The following is a 16,899-nucleotide window of genomic DNA, read 5'->3' on the forward strand; positions in this document are numbered from 1 at the left end:
AGCCCACAAAGGTGCATGTTGCGTTACTCCCCTATATCCCCTAGGTGTGCAATGATAGAATAACCAAACAAAATAAAACAAAAAACGAATTAGAAATAACTTAGCGTAGTAAAGAATATATTTTAAAAAGAAAACATACTTAAGAAACCAAAAATAATGTAAAAAAAAATGACTAGAAAACACCCAACTCAAAATGTGTAACTAATAAACAAAAAGTGAACTTAATTTGAACTGTAAACCAAAATTCAGACAAATACTCCAACTCCTACATTATCTATTGCATATTATTTCACCCAAAAAAAGTCTATATGCCCAGGTATGAGATAAAGGTTTGGTCACATTTTCCAAAAACATTTTACAGTATATAATGTAGACGTTTTTAATGATTTTAGTTTTGCTTCAAGAAACAACGGTCAAATTAGAAGGCAAACTGAGACTTTCCGGATCATATATAAAACCAGTTTGCATTAACAGGACTCTCAATGATCTAAATGTTCACAAAAATACCAATCTCTGCTCCTTTCAGTGCTGGTGCAGGCCTCCAGTACTGAGCTTTAAACGTGCGCTTGTCCTCATCTGATATTGGAACTCAAAATTAGGATTTAGTACCTTATCAAACCACCAAAAATACAAGATTCACAAACATGCATTAAAGCGCATATGCATGGTTTTGTGCTTTTGTACTGTAGACTTTGATGAATCGTTTTTTTAATATACATTTGTTAATTTTTATTGTTGTTCATGAAATAGATAGTGCCACAGGGTTCTGACTCATGGTTGGCACGACAACAACAAAAAAGTACCTCTATGTAAGTCACTTCCTACCCATGTGAAATAAGAAACGTTGTACAAAATGTCAAAGAATCTGTGCAAGATCTTAAGTAATTGCATTTGACATGACGTCATGCTTCCATGGAGCTGAAGAAACCTGTCACCGAGCATGTGGGGGAGCGAAATGCAGCATGCTTTCCCAGATCATGAGCTATGGATCATAGTCAAGAAAAACAGTCTATCGTGCATGTTGAGGTCTTTGTGAAAAAGAAAGCCCAGACACAGGGATAAAAGAGAAAAAGAGTCCACTGCTCAGGAATCCAACTGTTCAGGAATCCAACTTAGGACCTTTGTTGTAGAATGACTAACCACTACGCCACTGTGCAGCTTTTCAACTAGTCATATTGATACCCAAAAAACAAAGCGGGAATTATATTGGTTGAATTTTACAAAGCCTTTAAGAATCAGCTTGCATTAATGTAACCAAATGAAACTTTTCCAACCCTCTGACCTGCAGATGTTCTTAGTTTCACAGACAGATTGTCCAATAGTCCAAAGAAATCTTCTAAAATGCCCGTATTGAATGAATGGAAGAGTCAATAACTTGCCTGTCTAAAAGCCAAAGCTGCTGAAAGTGTAAAACTGAAAATGATTTACGACACAACACATTGCCTATATTATTACAAAAACTGTTTATTAACAACTATATAAAAGGAATGTAATGACATTTATATTAGTGTAACAAGTAATTCAAATGAACCAAGACAAAAGTGCCATTGTCTATAGTCAGTGCAAAGTTTCAAATAAGATCTGGGGGAGGTTTCACATAATTATCTTGACCAGTCTGTTTCATCCATGCATAGTCTTTGGCATCTTGCCCTTATGTATAGGTTATCCTAATGCATATAATAGTAGGCAGGCAGGAAATTAGGAAGTGAGAGGCAGTGGTGTGGACAAAATGACCAGAAGATGAGAGAGAGTGGACATTCATTTATATATATATATTTTTTAAATAAATCACATATCACTTAAAGGAGAGTATTGAAATGCTGTTATAATGTATCGTATGTGGAAGAATTTTTTGACCTGACCTAATTCTTGTTTATAATTCATTTCTTTCAATGATAATTTTCATCGACATCCCTTGAAGGTCAGTTACCACGGCAACACACTGCATACAACAGCTAGCGCACTTAGCTGCTAGCGAATAACTTTTTAAGTCGTTTGACAACTCCAGAAAAAGAAAATCCAATAAGGAATAAGCCACACATTTTATCTGAACTGTGAAACCACACATGGCGTGTCCTGTTTCTTTGGTTTCAGCAGTAAAGTCTGACTAAATGACAGATGCTAACGCTAGCTTGTAGATTTTAGGTTGTTTCAGAGGGGCTCATACACATCAGCTCACTTGCCGTACTTCCATGTCAGTTCTTTCTGATGAGACTTTGTAAAAAAATAAAAAATAAAAAAGCCCATACTTTTGTTTAACTTGAGCAAACCGTGCTTCAGACAGTGCAGGAACAGGTGCGTGCTAATGTTACAACCTCTAAGAATGACACGTGAAAACTACCGTCTTCAAAACCTGCTCATGATAGTGCATTGGTCTCTGCGCGTACATTTCAACATCTTTTTTTATATATATAGCCTATGTCTGAGATTCATTTGCTGACCTGATCTTTGACTCAAACACAGGATTGGCCGACGGGGGAATGAAAAGGAAAAACAAGTAAAAATGTGATCCACGGCGCACGGGGCACTGGAGAATTGTAGAGGCACTTTGTAATTTCCTTCATTCGCGCTCATAAACTCTGGTGCAGACCACGTCCCCCGCAGTCATCGTCTGAAAGAAACAGCAACAAAACCTCAACTTTTGAACCTTTGAACAGGAAATGCACTGGTCCAGAACACAGAGGTGGGCAGCTATAGTGTAGTACATGCACTTTGATTACTTTGTAGATATCCTATGCTTTTTTCTTCTACCTGATCTCTTTGAAAACTGAACTGAATGTGCCTTTATTACAAATGAATGACTTATATTTATTAAGACCATGCGCCGATACCACTTTTTCTAAAACCGATACGAGTACTTTCTTACCGATAAGAGTACAAGGCATGTTCTTCAACATACTTTTTGAAGTGAATAGACGGTTTATAGACAGACTTTTTCACAGCAGATTGGTTTGTAATTAGTTAATTTACTCATTTGCATTTCCTTGAGTAAAGTAGACTACACTTTCACGAGAAGTTATATCAGAATTGAACAGATGCCATTTTCTTTTCTTTTTTTTCATTCAACATTACTTTTTATTTTTATTGCACGTCAAGTGGAATCGGTTTCTGGTATCGGGACCTGATGAATGAGTATGAGCACAAGCATGTGGTATCGGCCCGATTCCCGGTATCCCCATCCCTAATTAAGACAAATTTAATTGTTTTTACCTAACTGTTATTGTGTAATGGATTTGTCAGATGGATATGATGAAACCAAAAAAATGTTAAATGATAGTTTTATTTAAAATAATATAGGAGTAGTTTTGTCATTATGGACCTTCTTTGAGTCTGACATAAAGATTGATAGATTTCACCAAAAAATCCCTTTTGTCCTATCGTTTGGCTGCTCCACCTTGCACCTCCACCCAAACGTGAACTTTCGATTCATCTTCTTACCAGGATAAGCTCCCCGTCGTTGGTCAGCTCTCTGGTCCACGAGGTCTTGGGCCCGTCGCCTTTCTGCAGAGTCTGCTCACAGCTGATTTTCTGATCCGTTTCCCACTTCGGAAAACTCTGCAGGAATCCATTACAGAAACATGTCAGACGGACGCGCAGCCAACCCAGGGTCATAGCATTCCTACAGTTCATTGTCAGGAGCTGTGTCCATCACTGAGCTCATAAAACAAGTGGACCCAGAGCCTGCTCCACTGGGGACCTATTGTCTGAAGGGGGCTGCGTGTACTATTGTGTTCGGGGGGCAAAAAGTGAACTGGAGGTTAGAGCAACATGGTTTGTAACGTTTAAGGATTTGCAAACAGTGAATAGCTGTATATTTTATACATGTGGGAAAGTTGGGCTTCCTCCGGTGGTACACAAGGTCGTCTGAAGTTCTACTAACATCCTGATTCTTCACAGGGATGAGTTTATCGTTTTAACTCTGCATACAAACACAATTCCCCAAAAACATTTTCTTATTTTTTTCTGAAACCACATGAAAACCGTCTTCCTGAACCCCTTTTTTGCTACACATAGCCATAACTTTTACGCACTAAAACCCAGTCTACAAATATGAGGTATCAAGAATGAAGACCAGACCTCTGCATTATCACCAGCTAAATGACTTCCATCTGTTTGTGGCTACATTGTTCGACTGCTCAGTACTCGGCCCAAAACTGACTCTAAGGTTTTACACGCATAAGAAAAAAACTTTCTTCAAGCACCATCTTTCATAAACTTCATCTAAGAATGAGGAAGAACACAGGCTTAAACAAAGCAGTCAAAAAAAGCACTTAACCTAACAATGTAAACCAGAACTAAACAGGGATAAAGCAAGACTGATGCAGGTCTTTACACACAACAAAACACTTCAGAGCAGTAGGAGACGTCTATGCCCCACTAGGGTTATAACCTCTGCTGTTGGTGAGTATGATAAAGTGAGTATTAATAGATACTAGTCCCTAAAACCACAATGCGGAACATTCCGGGTTATATGTGGCGATTGCTGTGTTCATGTGAACTGTTGAGCTCATTATCCTGAAATGTGACGTGATTGTTCCCAGTTGGTTTACGTTGTGTACCTTTTCTGTCGATTTTGATTTCACCAAATAAATCACTGATTAGCATTTAACTGAGCTAAGCAGTTAAATTTGATGTCTTTCACTCACAATTATTATTATTAGTTGACATTTTTATACTCGCTGTCTACTGCCACCTCAGGTCTTACGTGTAACTGCAGTTTTTATATTAAGCTCGTGCATGACGGTATTTCGGACCCGAATTAACAACTTTTTGAGTCACAGCGCAGGATTTTAGCAGCAGTTGTGGTGAAAATGGGGGTTTAGAACTCGTTTTAGGTCGTGGGCCGAAATACAGCCCCTCCGGCGGGTCGCGGGCCGCATATATTGTGAAGGACTGTGGCCTAATAAATAACAATGGCTTACGCTTATCAGCCTGTGTCACAAGTGCTACATTATAGTCTTTATTCATTCACTCCTCGATGGCAGTAAGTAACTATTTTAACCGCTGGTGGTTAAAGACTGACCATTTACCACATGGCTATAATATGCTGTTTATATCCTGATATTATTATCGTATCTTATTATGTCAGTGCCCTCAGCTGGACACTTTTGGAAATCTTTCCTTTTTTAAATTTAAGCTGCCCCCCAGTGGCTGGAATGAGCTTTCTGGCAATGTCTTTAAAAATCCATACTCAGCACAGGAATGGGTTAGAGACTTACTTTTTTCCTGCATGTGCTTTAAAAGATTGATGAACAAATCAGCTGATTCCCGCATACAGGTGCAGAAGTTGGGAAGCTTATTTTGGCCCAAGTTCCCCGGTTGTTTTCCCCCAGTTGCGCGAAGACCACATGAACATGGCATATGCCACAAAAGCAAATAAACTGCCATGAAACACTGATACATAAACGTGCTAACAATATTTGATGTATCCAATGTTCATCATGATCAGTTTACATAAAGTGATTCAAAATAAAGTATTTGGAAGAGGACTCAATTTATTTAACCCTCATGTTTGGCTACCTGCAATCATATTAATTTCTCCATGAGGACAAGCTGGTCATGTCCAGGTCTGAGGTGAAACAAGTCTGCACACACTAATGACTTTTCACCCGCATAAAACGCCCCAAATGAAAAAGATGCTTGTTTTTGAGTTGAAATATTACACTGTGTGGCTCTAACATGGCCTAAACCAGAACTAAATCTGGTCTTCCTCCTGTCAGTACCGTGCAGGGGCGTCCGTCCACAGTGGCCTCGTTGAAGGACTGTCCTACGGTGAAGGAGACATTGGTGGTGCGGACGCTGGTGGAGGTTTTAATGGACAGAGTCTCGTCCTGTTGAGAGATTTCCACAGCAGGACTGGAGGCCGCGGTCACGGCAATCTTACGCAGGAACACATTCACGCCTGAAACAGAGATCAAGGCAAGAAGAGATTTATACTCTGTTCTACTTGCTTCTACTGCACCTTAACTCCTGTATCCTATGCCTTTTTCAGAGGGCTAATGTGTCTCTATCAGCACTGCTCCTGACGGTATCGAAGGATGGATCAAATGCAGAGGACAAAGGTCATTGTACAGTTGTATATTGACAATAAAGGCACCTTAACCTTAACCTGAATCACTGACCACCACCAGTTAATTGCTCCAAGTGGTTAGGTTTGATATCGTACTTTTCAAGCTTGTCAAACGTCACGCAGGATCCTACATTAGTCCAGTATTCATTGGATGAAGAGGGGGAAAAGAAGCCTGGTCAGTCAGACGTGACTCCATTGTATACCCTAAGTAGAGTGGAAATGAGGGGGCGCTATCCTGGAACAGAATGACAGAGACCTGACGATCATTCTGTGGCTTTCACCAACTACAAAGTGTACTGGAAAACACCTAAGCAAATGCTGTAACTGCTGCTACCTTTAGCCTATACTGACCATGGACAACCATCATTTTGCATTAACAACTATGCACTACTGTAAATGGTTACTACCTTTGTACTGGCAACCTGCTGACAAACGTCTTACTTTCCCCCTAACCTGGCATTGACCCTGGTACTGTCAAACTCAAACAGGAACTGGACTCTGTTTAAAGACGTTCAGATGGCGATGAGTGGAAAAAATGTAACAGCAGCCGCTTGAATTGAGAAAGTCTGCTGTGGTTTTGATTGAGAGTCATGAAGTGTAAAACTTTCCAGAGACACTTTTCAGCAGTAACTTTTCCCCCAAGGAGATGTTTATTTGGACGTTTCAGTTTTGGCCCTTCGTTCACAGCATCATCTTTTTATTCCATGTGAGTTTTTTTCATGCCTCGCCAATATTTGCTAAAGCCAAGTGACTTTACAACTCAACAATTTAACAGTTTTCTCATTGGTGTTTAAGTGCAGTCTGTAAAGGCGTTAACATTTAGACTGAATCATGAATTCATGTGCATGTCAAATAAATAGAACATTCAAATTTGCACCATTTGCACAGTGTATCCATCCTTCCTTTGGGTAAAGACACTGGCACAAAAGACACTGGCACACACTGGCAGAGTGGTTAGCTTTTGTGTCTCTAAACCCAAATTGTGGAACTTTCTGAATCCAGAGAGGTGATTCTTCCTGAAAATAGTAAAGAGCAGCCACCATTGTTGATTTGTGCATTTACTGAGTAATACATGGAAACTAAATCAGGTCTAAAGAAGTAGACCAGACTAGTCCAGAACTCCAGGTCCAAGCCAGGACTTCATCAAGTCGTCACTAAACAGTCACAAGAGCAGGGCTAAAGAGGCGCATGTGGCTCTGAAACCATAGGTTGCCTATGTCGGCGAAGGCAGAGAGAGTTGTTAGATACATACATGCTTGGACTGACCAAACACTTGCTGTATGTTTTCTTTTTTACTCTCTATTGTCCACCTAGGGCCCAAAGTTGCTGGGATAGCACTTCTTTTAAATGAAAAAACACAACCTGATGTGTCCAATTAGGCTAAAAGCTTGATTAAATCTCTTACATAGACCATGTTATTGACCATTAGAGATTGGACATTTGATAATTCACAAAGCAGCAGCAGCAGCAGCACAAGAGCCTCCTCTTTCTCCAACCTCTCCTTGTTGGTCGGTGTTTCTTTGATTGAGGTAAAGTAGGCAAAAAGCCCTGTTTTAAGCCATGCAACAGGCCAGGGGCACCCACAGTGGTAAAGGAGGAAAGCCATCGCTTTCAAATGGAAGGGCCTGCAGACCCACTTCACTGAAAGCCAGAAAGTGAATGAGTCAAACTGGGCCAGGCTATTTTGGGGAAATCAAACCACAATTAAACCAATGACATGGAAAAGAATGCAATTATTAAGACCCAGTCAAGAAAAACGTGGTATTTGTGAATCTATTCATGACTGAAAAACACTTTCAATGGAAATACAAAGAGGTCGGCATGAAATGTCATACATCTAAGGTTACATTGAAAATCCGCCATGTTTGGAGTACTAGCAAACATTGCCCATAGAACTAACAATATCTCAAGTGCAAGGTCAGTTCTGGTTAATACATTTAATACAATGCAGAATCCAGATGTTTATGAAAACGATAACACCAGTATTTTACATTTTAAAATCTGCAATGGTTGCTCATAGAGGTATATCTTAGCAGTTTTGAAGATGCAATTTCAAGCTCTTTAAATGGAGAATGTGAAAAATAAACCTATAGTTGTACAAAATTACAGCAATAACAATAATTGGTGAAACAAACAATTATTTGTCATGGCAACTTTAGCTGGAAACAATACATTTGTAATTGCTGCCTCTTTTTTCTCCAACTTCCCCTAACAAAGCAGATGATCTCTCAAATCCCATTCATGGGGTTTATGCGGTAAAGTAGGCACACGGCCCTGTTTTAAGCGGCCTGCAGTAGTGGTTGGTTGCGGGAGGCCCGGGGCGGTGGAGGGAAGCCAGGCGGACTGAGGGGCCCATGTCCAGGCTTAGTTCCGTTTACACTGGCTATAATTACAACCGCATGAGGACCCTGCTTCAGATGAGTCCAATCTTCATTCCTCCACGGCCTGTTTGTCTTCAGATTTTTAATGGATGCCACTGGCTTGCCCCTACGCTGACCTCCCCGGGTCTCTGAAATATCTGAGATTTCGATCACATATTCAGTGGCTTTGAAATCTTTAAGTCCTTACGATATATTATGTAATAGTCTGGTACTGACACCATACCTCACAATGACTAATCAGAAATAGACTATTTAAAGGTTAAAGGTTGCGGACTCATGCAGTTTTGGAACATTTATAAAAGTTGCCAATCCATTCATTCATAGGAATAACTAGAGGGATGTAGATGCTTCCTGAACTCACTGTATAGATTCTAAGTCAGGACCTGTGAGTGTGTGGGCGGTTACAGGACTTGGAGGGAAACGAGGGACCACACTAGACCTCAAGAGCTGACCTTTGGACCAGTTGGATTAGTGGCACTTAATACCACTGACAGAGTGACTGACAGCTCATTACACAAGCCATACATTTCTTTTCAACGCCCGAGTTCAAATTTCTACATCTTTGCAACTCAGAACTGCGCACACAGCGACAGCTTGTAATGCACGGCGGCCTCGCAGAGTCAGACATGCAGCTAATTGCAAACAGAGGCTTAAAAAGTTACATTGGAGTGTTGGATGGCAATGGGTATCGGGTCAAAAAGACTTTGAAAGGGTTCTAGCAGGCAAACTTGAGCACATTTTTGTATGATTGTGGGAAAAAACAAGCCCTTCGAAGTCAAGTAAAATCCAACTTTGCCCTTAGTGTAAGTTTTGTTCACTCTCTGCAAAGAATACACTATTAATTTCATATTTTCTTTGCTCCTGTATCACATAGTTTCCTTTACAGAGGGTTAACTTGTAAGCTCAAGCTCTCGACTTACCGGAGCTAACCTACAATGGACTATCATGTTGGCTTTTATCTTAGCTGTATTAAATTATGCCATTCAGTCGAGGTGACGTAGAGCAAGGTGAACAGGTTGCACTGTGTCTAAGTAAAACTAGCTTATTGTTCTCCGTGCCAAGAAACCATCAGGGCAAATTAGAGGCTTTGCACGTTAATAATTTCATCCTCTCTCATATGCACAGATCTTAGCACATTATCGTAATCCCTTTTGGCATTGACATTGATATCCGCTGTTCAGACATGCAAAGAAACATTATATATTCCTTCCCATAAAACAGTCCTATTTGCAAAATGCTAAAAGTAAAAAAGAATAAGGTTTACTCAAAATATCTATCAATCTATAGGTACTGTATGCCTTAACAATACAGTAAACAGATGATATACAGAAATAAAAATAAATTGAGTTACTTTGACAAACTAGGTGTGTTTCTATGAATGCCAGCAATATTACAGCTTAACAAATGTTACATAATAGAAATCTAAATGCATTTTTCTGAATTGTCTACTCACCGAGTGCTTTTAAAAGTTCCTCAAAGTTCTCCGATGACTTCATTTTCCATTTGCCTGAAAAGTCTGCACTCTTCTTCTCCATTTCTGTGCAGTAGAACGTGGCTCGTGTGTATCTGATTGTTGTTGATGTGTTTGGTCTTGCTTGGTTCCTGGTCTGCTGCCTCCTCTGTAGACCGGTTCCTAAAGTTTTCTCCCTGCATCTATGCCTCCATTCATTGGCTTGCTTCGGTGTGATGCACAGGGGAGAGGGGGGGGGGGGGGGGGGGGGGGGGGGTGGCGAGTGGGGAGGCAGGGTGGGACTTTCCCCCTGTCGACGGGCCGCCTCTGCCTCCGTCTCCGCGCAGTGGTGAAAGATTTGGATACCAGCTGAAAAAATGCATTTTCCAGTAAGTGGTTTGATGGTGAAGACAGAGTGATAATTAATTTCTGTTTTTATAGCTGTAAATCTTCGTCTTTCCTTTTGGCTTTCCCGTCTGGGGTTGTCACTGCAAATCATCGGCAAGTCATCTGTCCCCAGTGTGCATTGGACAAAGCCTAGTATACCAGCTGCCTCTCCAAATGGCATTTATCCAGGCTTGGGACTAGTGGCTGGATTGTATCTTTGTTAGTTTTGCAATATTGCCACAGTTTCTTAATTCATTCCATGTGGGAAACAATTAGGCTGAAACACAGAAGGCTAAATCTAATTATACTGAATGTTTCCAATTGGAATTTTTTATAACAATTGTACCTTCTGTGTGTTCATTTTATTCAGGCTTAAAGGTCCTATACTTAGCTTTTTTCTAGTAGTGTCATGAAATCTGTTTTGTCCATCGGTAAGTATATTGTAAAAGCAGACATTTGTCCAGAAAACCTTTGCACCTCTAATCACGTCCTGACAAGAACCAGGAAATACGACCATATTAGTCCAGTGCTCCAGTCTCTGCACTGGCTTCCTGTCACTCAAAGAATAGAATTTAAAACAGCTGCTTGTGTAAAAGTGTTTTCATGGTTTAGCACCAAAGTACATCTCTGACATTTCTGAACAAAAACGGTTTGATCCCCAATACGTTTGATAAGTGATGATGTCGTCACTCTACTTCCGGGTCCAACGGAGCTTTAGACCTGATCACTGTGATGGGATTTAGCTGATTTTAACCTGCTGTAGAGCCAACGATGTGCTTTTTAAACATCTGATCCCACAGAAATATTACATTCACACTACATTTTCTTTAGTGACGCTTTTCTGGCATTAATCATCAAATATTTTTTTCCAAACACAATGAAGGCTTATTTTAAAGGGACTATACGGAGTTAAAAAATGTTAAAACTAAGTATTTTCCTCCCCGTACATGTTCCAGCCATGTCCTAATGTGTAGAATGAGCTCAGACCTGTTCACCACAACTGCCTCTAAAATCCTGCACTGTCACTCAAAAAGGTGTTAATTCGAGTCCAAAGTGCCATCATGCACAAGCTTAAAGGGGGGTATTATGCAAAATCGACTTCATCAAGCTTTACATCATGTCATTATGTCATTCCCTCATTAAAGACATGCCTGAAGTGTTGCCTTGGCACATTCACGTATTTTTGAGTAATCTGTAAAAACTCTGATAGCAGCCATCTTAGGGATAGGTTTGCCTGAGTCCTCCTAGGAACGCCCCCACCTCCTGGAGACGCCTCCGAGCTTTTGTCACCAGCCGAGTAACCAACCACTGCTCCTCAGCAGAACCCCCTCCCCACTGATGCCACAGACAGTGTGTGGAGGGGGCGTGTCGGAAAGGGTCAGAGGTTCTTAAAGAGACAGAGGCCTATTTCAAGACATTTGCTACAGCCATTTTGAGAGAGCAATTTTATACAAGGCAGTTATTCTAATTTACTGCATTTACAGACCAACAGAAGGTTTCGTCATCATTGTAGTGTGCTATAGACTGGTGCTATGTGATTGAAAAAAGCATAATACCCCCTCTTTAATATAGAAGCTGCACTACGCATAAGACCAGAGGTGGCAGTAGTGAGTATAAAATGACTAGCTTGCATCTAGCCCCTTTAAAGAGACTAGATGCAAGTTGGTTGATATATTGATTTTTTTTATCAACAAATGTGTTTATACATTTCAAATATGACAATTTATGGATAATCTTCAATACCTTCCACAGCTTTCACTGTAGTGGCACTAAATTGGCACCAGTTACCAATTATCATACTAGCAACTTACTACAACCATTATTTTTTAGATCTGTCACTACAGAGGTCCTGAAGAAATGGTGAGCTGTATTGTTCGAATTAGGTGTAAAACAGTTTTTGGCCTTTTATCTGTTGTTATTTCAGCAGGAGATTTAGATAACGCTCAACAGTTTGTCACACTTAACAAATGTATGTGAAGAGCACCTGGGAGAAACTTTTTTATTGTTTGATAATAGACTTGTGAAGCAATCCAGCAATAAAACTACCTTGGCCTGAAGCATCTCTGACATGTTAGAGCCATATGTGTCAGGATTGATATCTTGTCTCTCCCCCTCCCTTCTGTGTGTGTTTGTTTATCCTCCTATCTGGGCGTGGCCTTCTTGGCACACCTCATTCTCATCCAGATCTCATCAACCTGCAGTATATGAAACCTGGTTCTTCATCTGTTCCTCACCAGTTTGTTGTTTTATCTAACACAGTTATTAATGCTGGGCTCTGTCATTGTCAAGCAACATTTTTTTGTAACCTGTTTATTCTGTGCTCAGGTGCCAGAAGCCATTTTGCCTTTTGTTTGCCTACCCTCTTGTCCACCAACCTACGTGCCTGGTTCCTCCTGCTCCACCTGCAAAATATTCCTAAAATAAATAGGTTCAAAACGTTCCTGCTGCGTTGTCCTTCAGAGTCAGGATTAAACACGGTGAGGTTGCGTTTCAGTTTCATGCAGCTATAATCTGGAACAGTCTACATGAGGATGTGAGACAGGCCTCAAATCTGACAATGTTCAAATCCAGGCAGTTCTTTTTGCCTGTGTATATGAAAACTGAAAGTATTTTATCTGCACTCTTGCTTTGCTTCTGACTTAATTCTTATGTTGATGTTTTATGGATTGATTTTATCTGTATTTTTATCGACCTTGAACTAGGCTGTCTGTTGCTGATAAACTCATCCCTGTTAGAATTAACCCTAATGGGAAGCTTTTGAATGAATTTGGGCCACAACGAACGTCCGTGCCAAATAAAAAAAAGCAAAGATCTTCGTTGACTATTATAAGCTTTATCAGATGTTTGGTTTGCGAAATCAGATCTGCTAAAGTGTTGGAGGGGGCAGAGGTCGGGGCAGATAATGACGGACTCCGATAAGACTGGCAGCCGGAGGCATTCGCTCTGACGCTGAACAGATCCTGGACTAATGCTTCAGGTGTTGTATCAGTGACATGTAATAGGCTCATATGAAGTGGACAGATGTGGTCCGCGCAGGGTTTGACACTGACAAAGCCTCCAGCTGTTCACTAGACCGGCTTTTATATAAGAAGTTAAAAGTATGGACAGACATATTGTGTATTATCGGCCTCTGTCTTATTCATATATTTATTTTTATCAACAATTTCAACTAAGAAAGTTCCATTTAAATTCAGGCCTCAGATTGAGCATTAAGTGGCACACATTGAAGATACTTGGGCCTCTTCAGGTGGTCATTGTTAAAGGCGCACTATGCAACTTTTGAAGTGAAGTCAAAAATCTTAATATTTGTATATATTTGACCTTGCCGTGACTCAGTGGCTTTAAGGGTGCAGCATAGCACCTTTGCCTTCCCTCACAGTGGCATCCATGACACTCCAGAATTTTGGGGGGGTTCTGGCCAGTTTCTGGTATGTACCCATAAAAACAACTGATCCTGGAGTGTCATAAAAGCCAGAACAGAATGAACAAGCTGGTCAGGAGGGCCAGCTCCGTCCTGGGCTGCCCCCTGGACTCTGTGGAGGAGGTGAGTGACAGGAGGGTGTTAGCCAAGCTCACCTCCATCATGGACAACACCTCCCACCCACTGCACGGGACTGTAGAAGAGCTGTGCAGCTCTCTCAGTGGCAGACTCAATCAGCTGCACTTTATTAACTCTGAGTGATCTTCTTGAACGCCGACTGTAACAAGTGAATTTCTCCTTTGTGAGATCAATAAAGGATTATCTTATCTTATCTTAAAGACCTAAATTCACTCTTCAACAATTTATATTGGTATTTTAGGTCTATTTTAGTCATTATTTGATCTTAAACAGAGCCTTGTGGTACCTGTAAGGTCAAATATTTTTTGTGGAGGAACTGGAGCAGAAAGTCTGAGAAACATTGAAGTAAGGGAAACAGGATGGAGACACAAGCACAGCATGCAAACTCCACACAGAAAACCGAACTTGGGACCTACTGTGCCAACATGATGATAAAGATTGATGCTCACTGTACAATAATTCTGAGAGCGCTCTATCTATCAAGTGTGTTTTTTCCCCTGCTTTTGACTAACAAATGAAGTAACCAATGGTGTATCAGCACTTGCAGTGACTCTCTCTGCTTCTTACCTTGTACACAGTGTTTTCCTGTAGTAAACTGTGCCAACAAGACATCAACAGACTGGGATCATAGGAGATGGCCCTCGAAACACGATGCAGCCGATTCACCATACAAAAGGAGCCGTGATGTTATCTGCATTCCTCCCTGTGGCAGCATACACAAGATACTGTAAGCTATAAGGTTACAGTAACATGGGAATGAGCAACTCTGGCTATGTTTTATACAAAGAAAAACAAATAAAAGGCACATTTAAATGCAAATTAGTGGTGTGATTGAAGCAGGGATTCACCGCGGTTTGACCTCGGATAGGTATGTTCCTTCCAGCAGCACGAAGATCACAATAAAAGGACACAATAGGTTAGATGAAAGAAAGCCACTGGATACCGATGCACCTGTTAAACCAACGTGCTTTGAGCCATGGGCAATGAAAACCTTGTCAGATCAATGTATAGCAGTGGTTCTCAAACGTTTTAGTACCAAACCTGCCAAGTATGATCAGGCCAAGATCAAAATAAATTTAGGACTAAACATTGTCCAAATCTATTCATCTTAATTAGACTATGTTTAAACTTTAAAGACAAACACCTAACATATAAGCATTACAAAAAAATCAAATCGTCTCTAATCAAAGTGAAAAAGTTTAATTTTGCAGGTGAGGCAGGTGACTCTTTATACAACCAGTTTGAGAACCAATGACATATGATTGTAATGTAGCCTGACTACAAAAAAGAAAAGAAAAACAACTTTGATAAAGGTGTATTAAAAAGTTAATTGCTTATGACTTTTTAATCTCACCTCTAAATAAGTTTTTGAGTAAGTAAACGGAGATAATGTTTGAAATGTATTTACCTTTTCAAATCCATCTTTGTGTCAGGGAAAAAATAAGAGGCCTCTAAAGGCGTCACTATTTACTAGGCGTTGGCGAGATAATTAGCATTTCTAACACAAAATATGGCGCAAGAATCTGTCAATATCTCAAGAATAATTAGAATAAAAGCGACATCTAGCGTATATGTTGTATAATAACATTACTCAGGCGGTATGGTGTTATGCCGAAAGCGAAAAACCTTCACCTGCAAGATACTAAGTTCTTGAATGATAAAAAAAAACTATATTTTTTTTTATGGAGAGAAAAATAAATCAGGCAAAGCGGAGGAGGTTTTGTTTTTTTCGGAATAATACCGGAACTATTCATTTTTTGTTGTTTCCAGCCGACCGTTTTCACCGTGAGCACCGAGTCCACCATGGCGAGACATCTCCGCTTCATCGCTCGGACAGTGATGGTGCAAGAGGGAAACGTAGACGCTGCATACAAGAATCTGAACAGGTTTGAGCTTTTGGTATTTGTACAAATGTTGTTATTTCATCGGTTTATTGAACAGGTGGTGAGTTTAACGGTCACAAACGGCCCTGTCTGTTGCCCTCCTCGCAATGTCATCACACTACGCATGCGCACTTCGTTTATTTCTTTTTTTATTTCTTACAATATTTATGGCCTTGCTGTTTTATGAATTCTCATCTTACCTTCTACCCAAGTGCTTCACTGCATGAAAATAAGAAGCATTGTTAGGGATACATTAAAAAAAGCCTCTTAAAAATAATGTGTTCATTGATTTATATATCAGCAATGAAGAAATGCAGCAAAACTGAAAGTGAATGATTTATCAAATGGCTGCATTTAACAACAGAATATTTTCTTTGATTTCCTCAGGGCCCTGACTCAAGATGGGATTATTGACACCGTAAGAAGGAAGCGTTACTATGAGAAGCCCTGTCGGGAACGGATAAGGAAGAACTATGAGAACTGCCGAAGAATCTACAACTCAGAAATGGCCCGAAAACTTGCCTTCATCTCCAGGACAAACAGAGACGACCCATGGCTTGGCTGTTAATCGTATAATGAAGGACTATGATCTGCATGGATTGGATACACATCTACCAGGAAGTCACACATTACAGCAGCGCCGACCTGAACTGAGAAAATGTGTTCTAATACATTAACATTGTGTGTTGAGGGGCAGCATTGTCTCACAACAGTGATGCTTATGAATGTGGTAGTATTCCTTTGGTTTGAGGGATTCAATGTTTGAATAAATATGTGTCAATTATGCAAAACTGTAACTACTTTATTATTATTCATTATATAAATTCAGGCCCTATCTCTTCTTAGACACTTGTTCTTATGTTTATTGAAGTAATTCACAGGCAGTTGAAATCAGAAAACCTCTCAACCTTAACCAAGTCCAGTCTACACACTGTTTAGTTGTCATTTTCTTTGTTGTCAGCCAATAAGAAGACCTGAGAAAACCAAAGAAACGCGTGCATAAATCATCTTTTATGAGCCTTCACATTTGTTTTCAGGCTGTTATGCAGAGAGGAGACTTAAGAGAAACGTAGGTGAAAATGTTTAATAATATGGAATTTTGATTAGCTCTATTAACCCTGTATAACATTATAGGACAATAGATTGTTGTGTCGTTATCTGAAACCAAA

The 16,899-nt window shown here is 40.1% G+C and overlaps 2 protein-coding genes across 2 annotated transcripts; one reads left to right on the forward strand and one right to left on the reverse strand.

The window, feature by feature from the left end:
- Positions 1-2,030: 2,030 nt before the first annotated feature.
- On the reverse strand, positions 2,031-10,213 carry crabp2b (cellular retinoic acid binding protein 2, b). The gene is made up of 4 exons (XM_079571083.1): positions 9,905-10,213; positions 5,724-5,902; positions 3,439-3,555; positions 2,031-2,611 (listed from the first exon to the last, which is right to left on the reverse strand). The coding sequence occupies exons 1-4, from the start codon at positions 9,984-9,986 to the stop codon at positions 2,561-2,563; spliced, it is 429 nt and encodes a 142-aa protein (XP_079427209.1). The 5' UTR covers positions 9,987-10,213; the 3' UTR covers positions 2,031-2,560.
- A 5,388-nt stretch (positions 10,214-15,601) lies between these two features.
- On the forward strand, positions 15,602-16,516 carry mrps21 (mitochondrial ribosomal protein S21). Its single transcript, XM_079570661.1, has 2 exons — positions 15,602-15,733; positions 16,118-16,516. Exons 1-2 carry the CDS (start codon positions 15,651-15,653, stop codon positions 16,296-16,298), a joined length of 264 nt encoding a protein of 87 aa, XP_079426787.1. The 5' UTR covers positions 15,602-15,650; the 3' UTR covers positions 16,299-16,516.
- The last annotated feature ends 383 nt before the right edge of the window (positions 16,517-16,899 follow it).

The sequence above is a fragment of the Gobius niger genome, assembly GCF_951799975.1.
Source record: "Gobius niger genome assembly, chromosome: 14".
NCBI classification, from domain to species: Eukaryota; Metazoa; Chordata; class Actinopteri; order Gobiiformes; family Gobiidae; genus Gobius; species Gobius niger.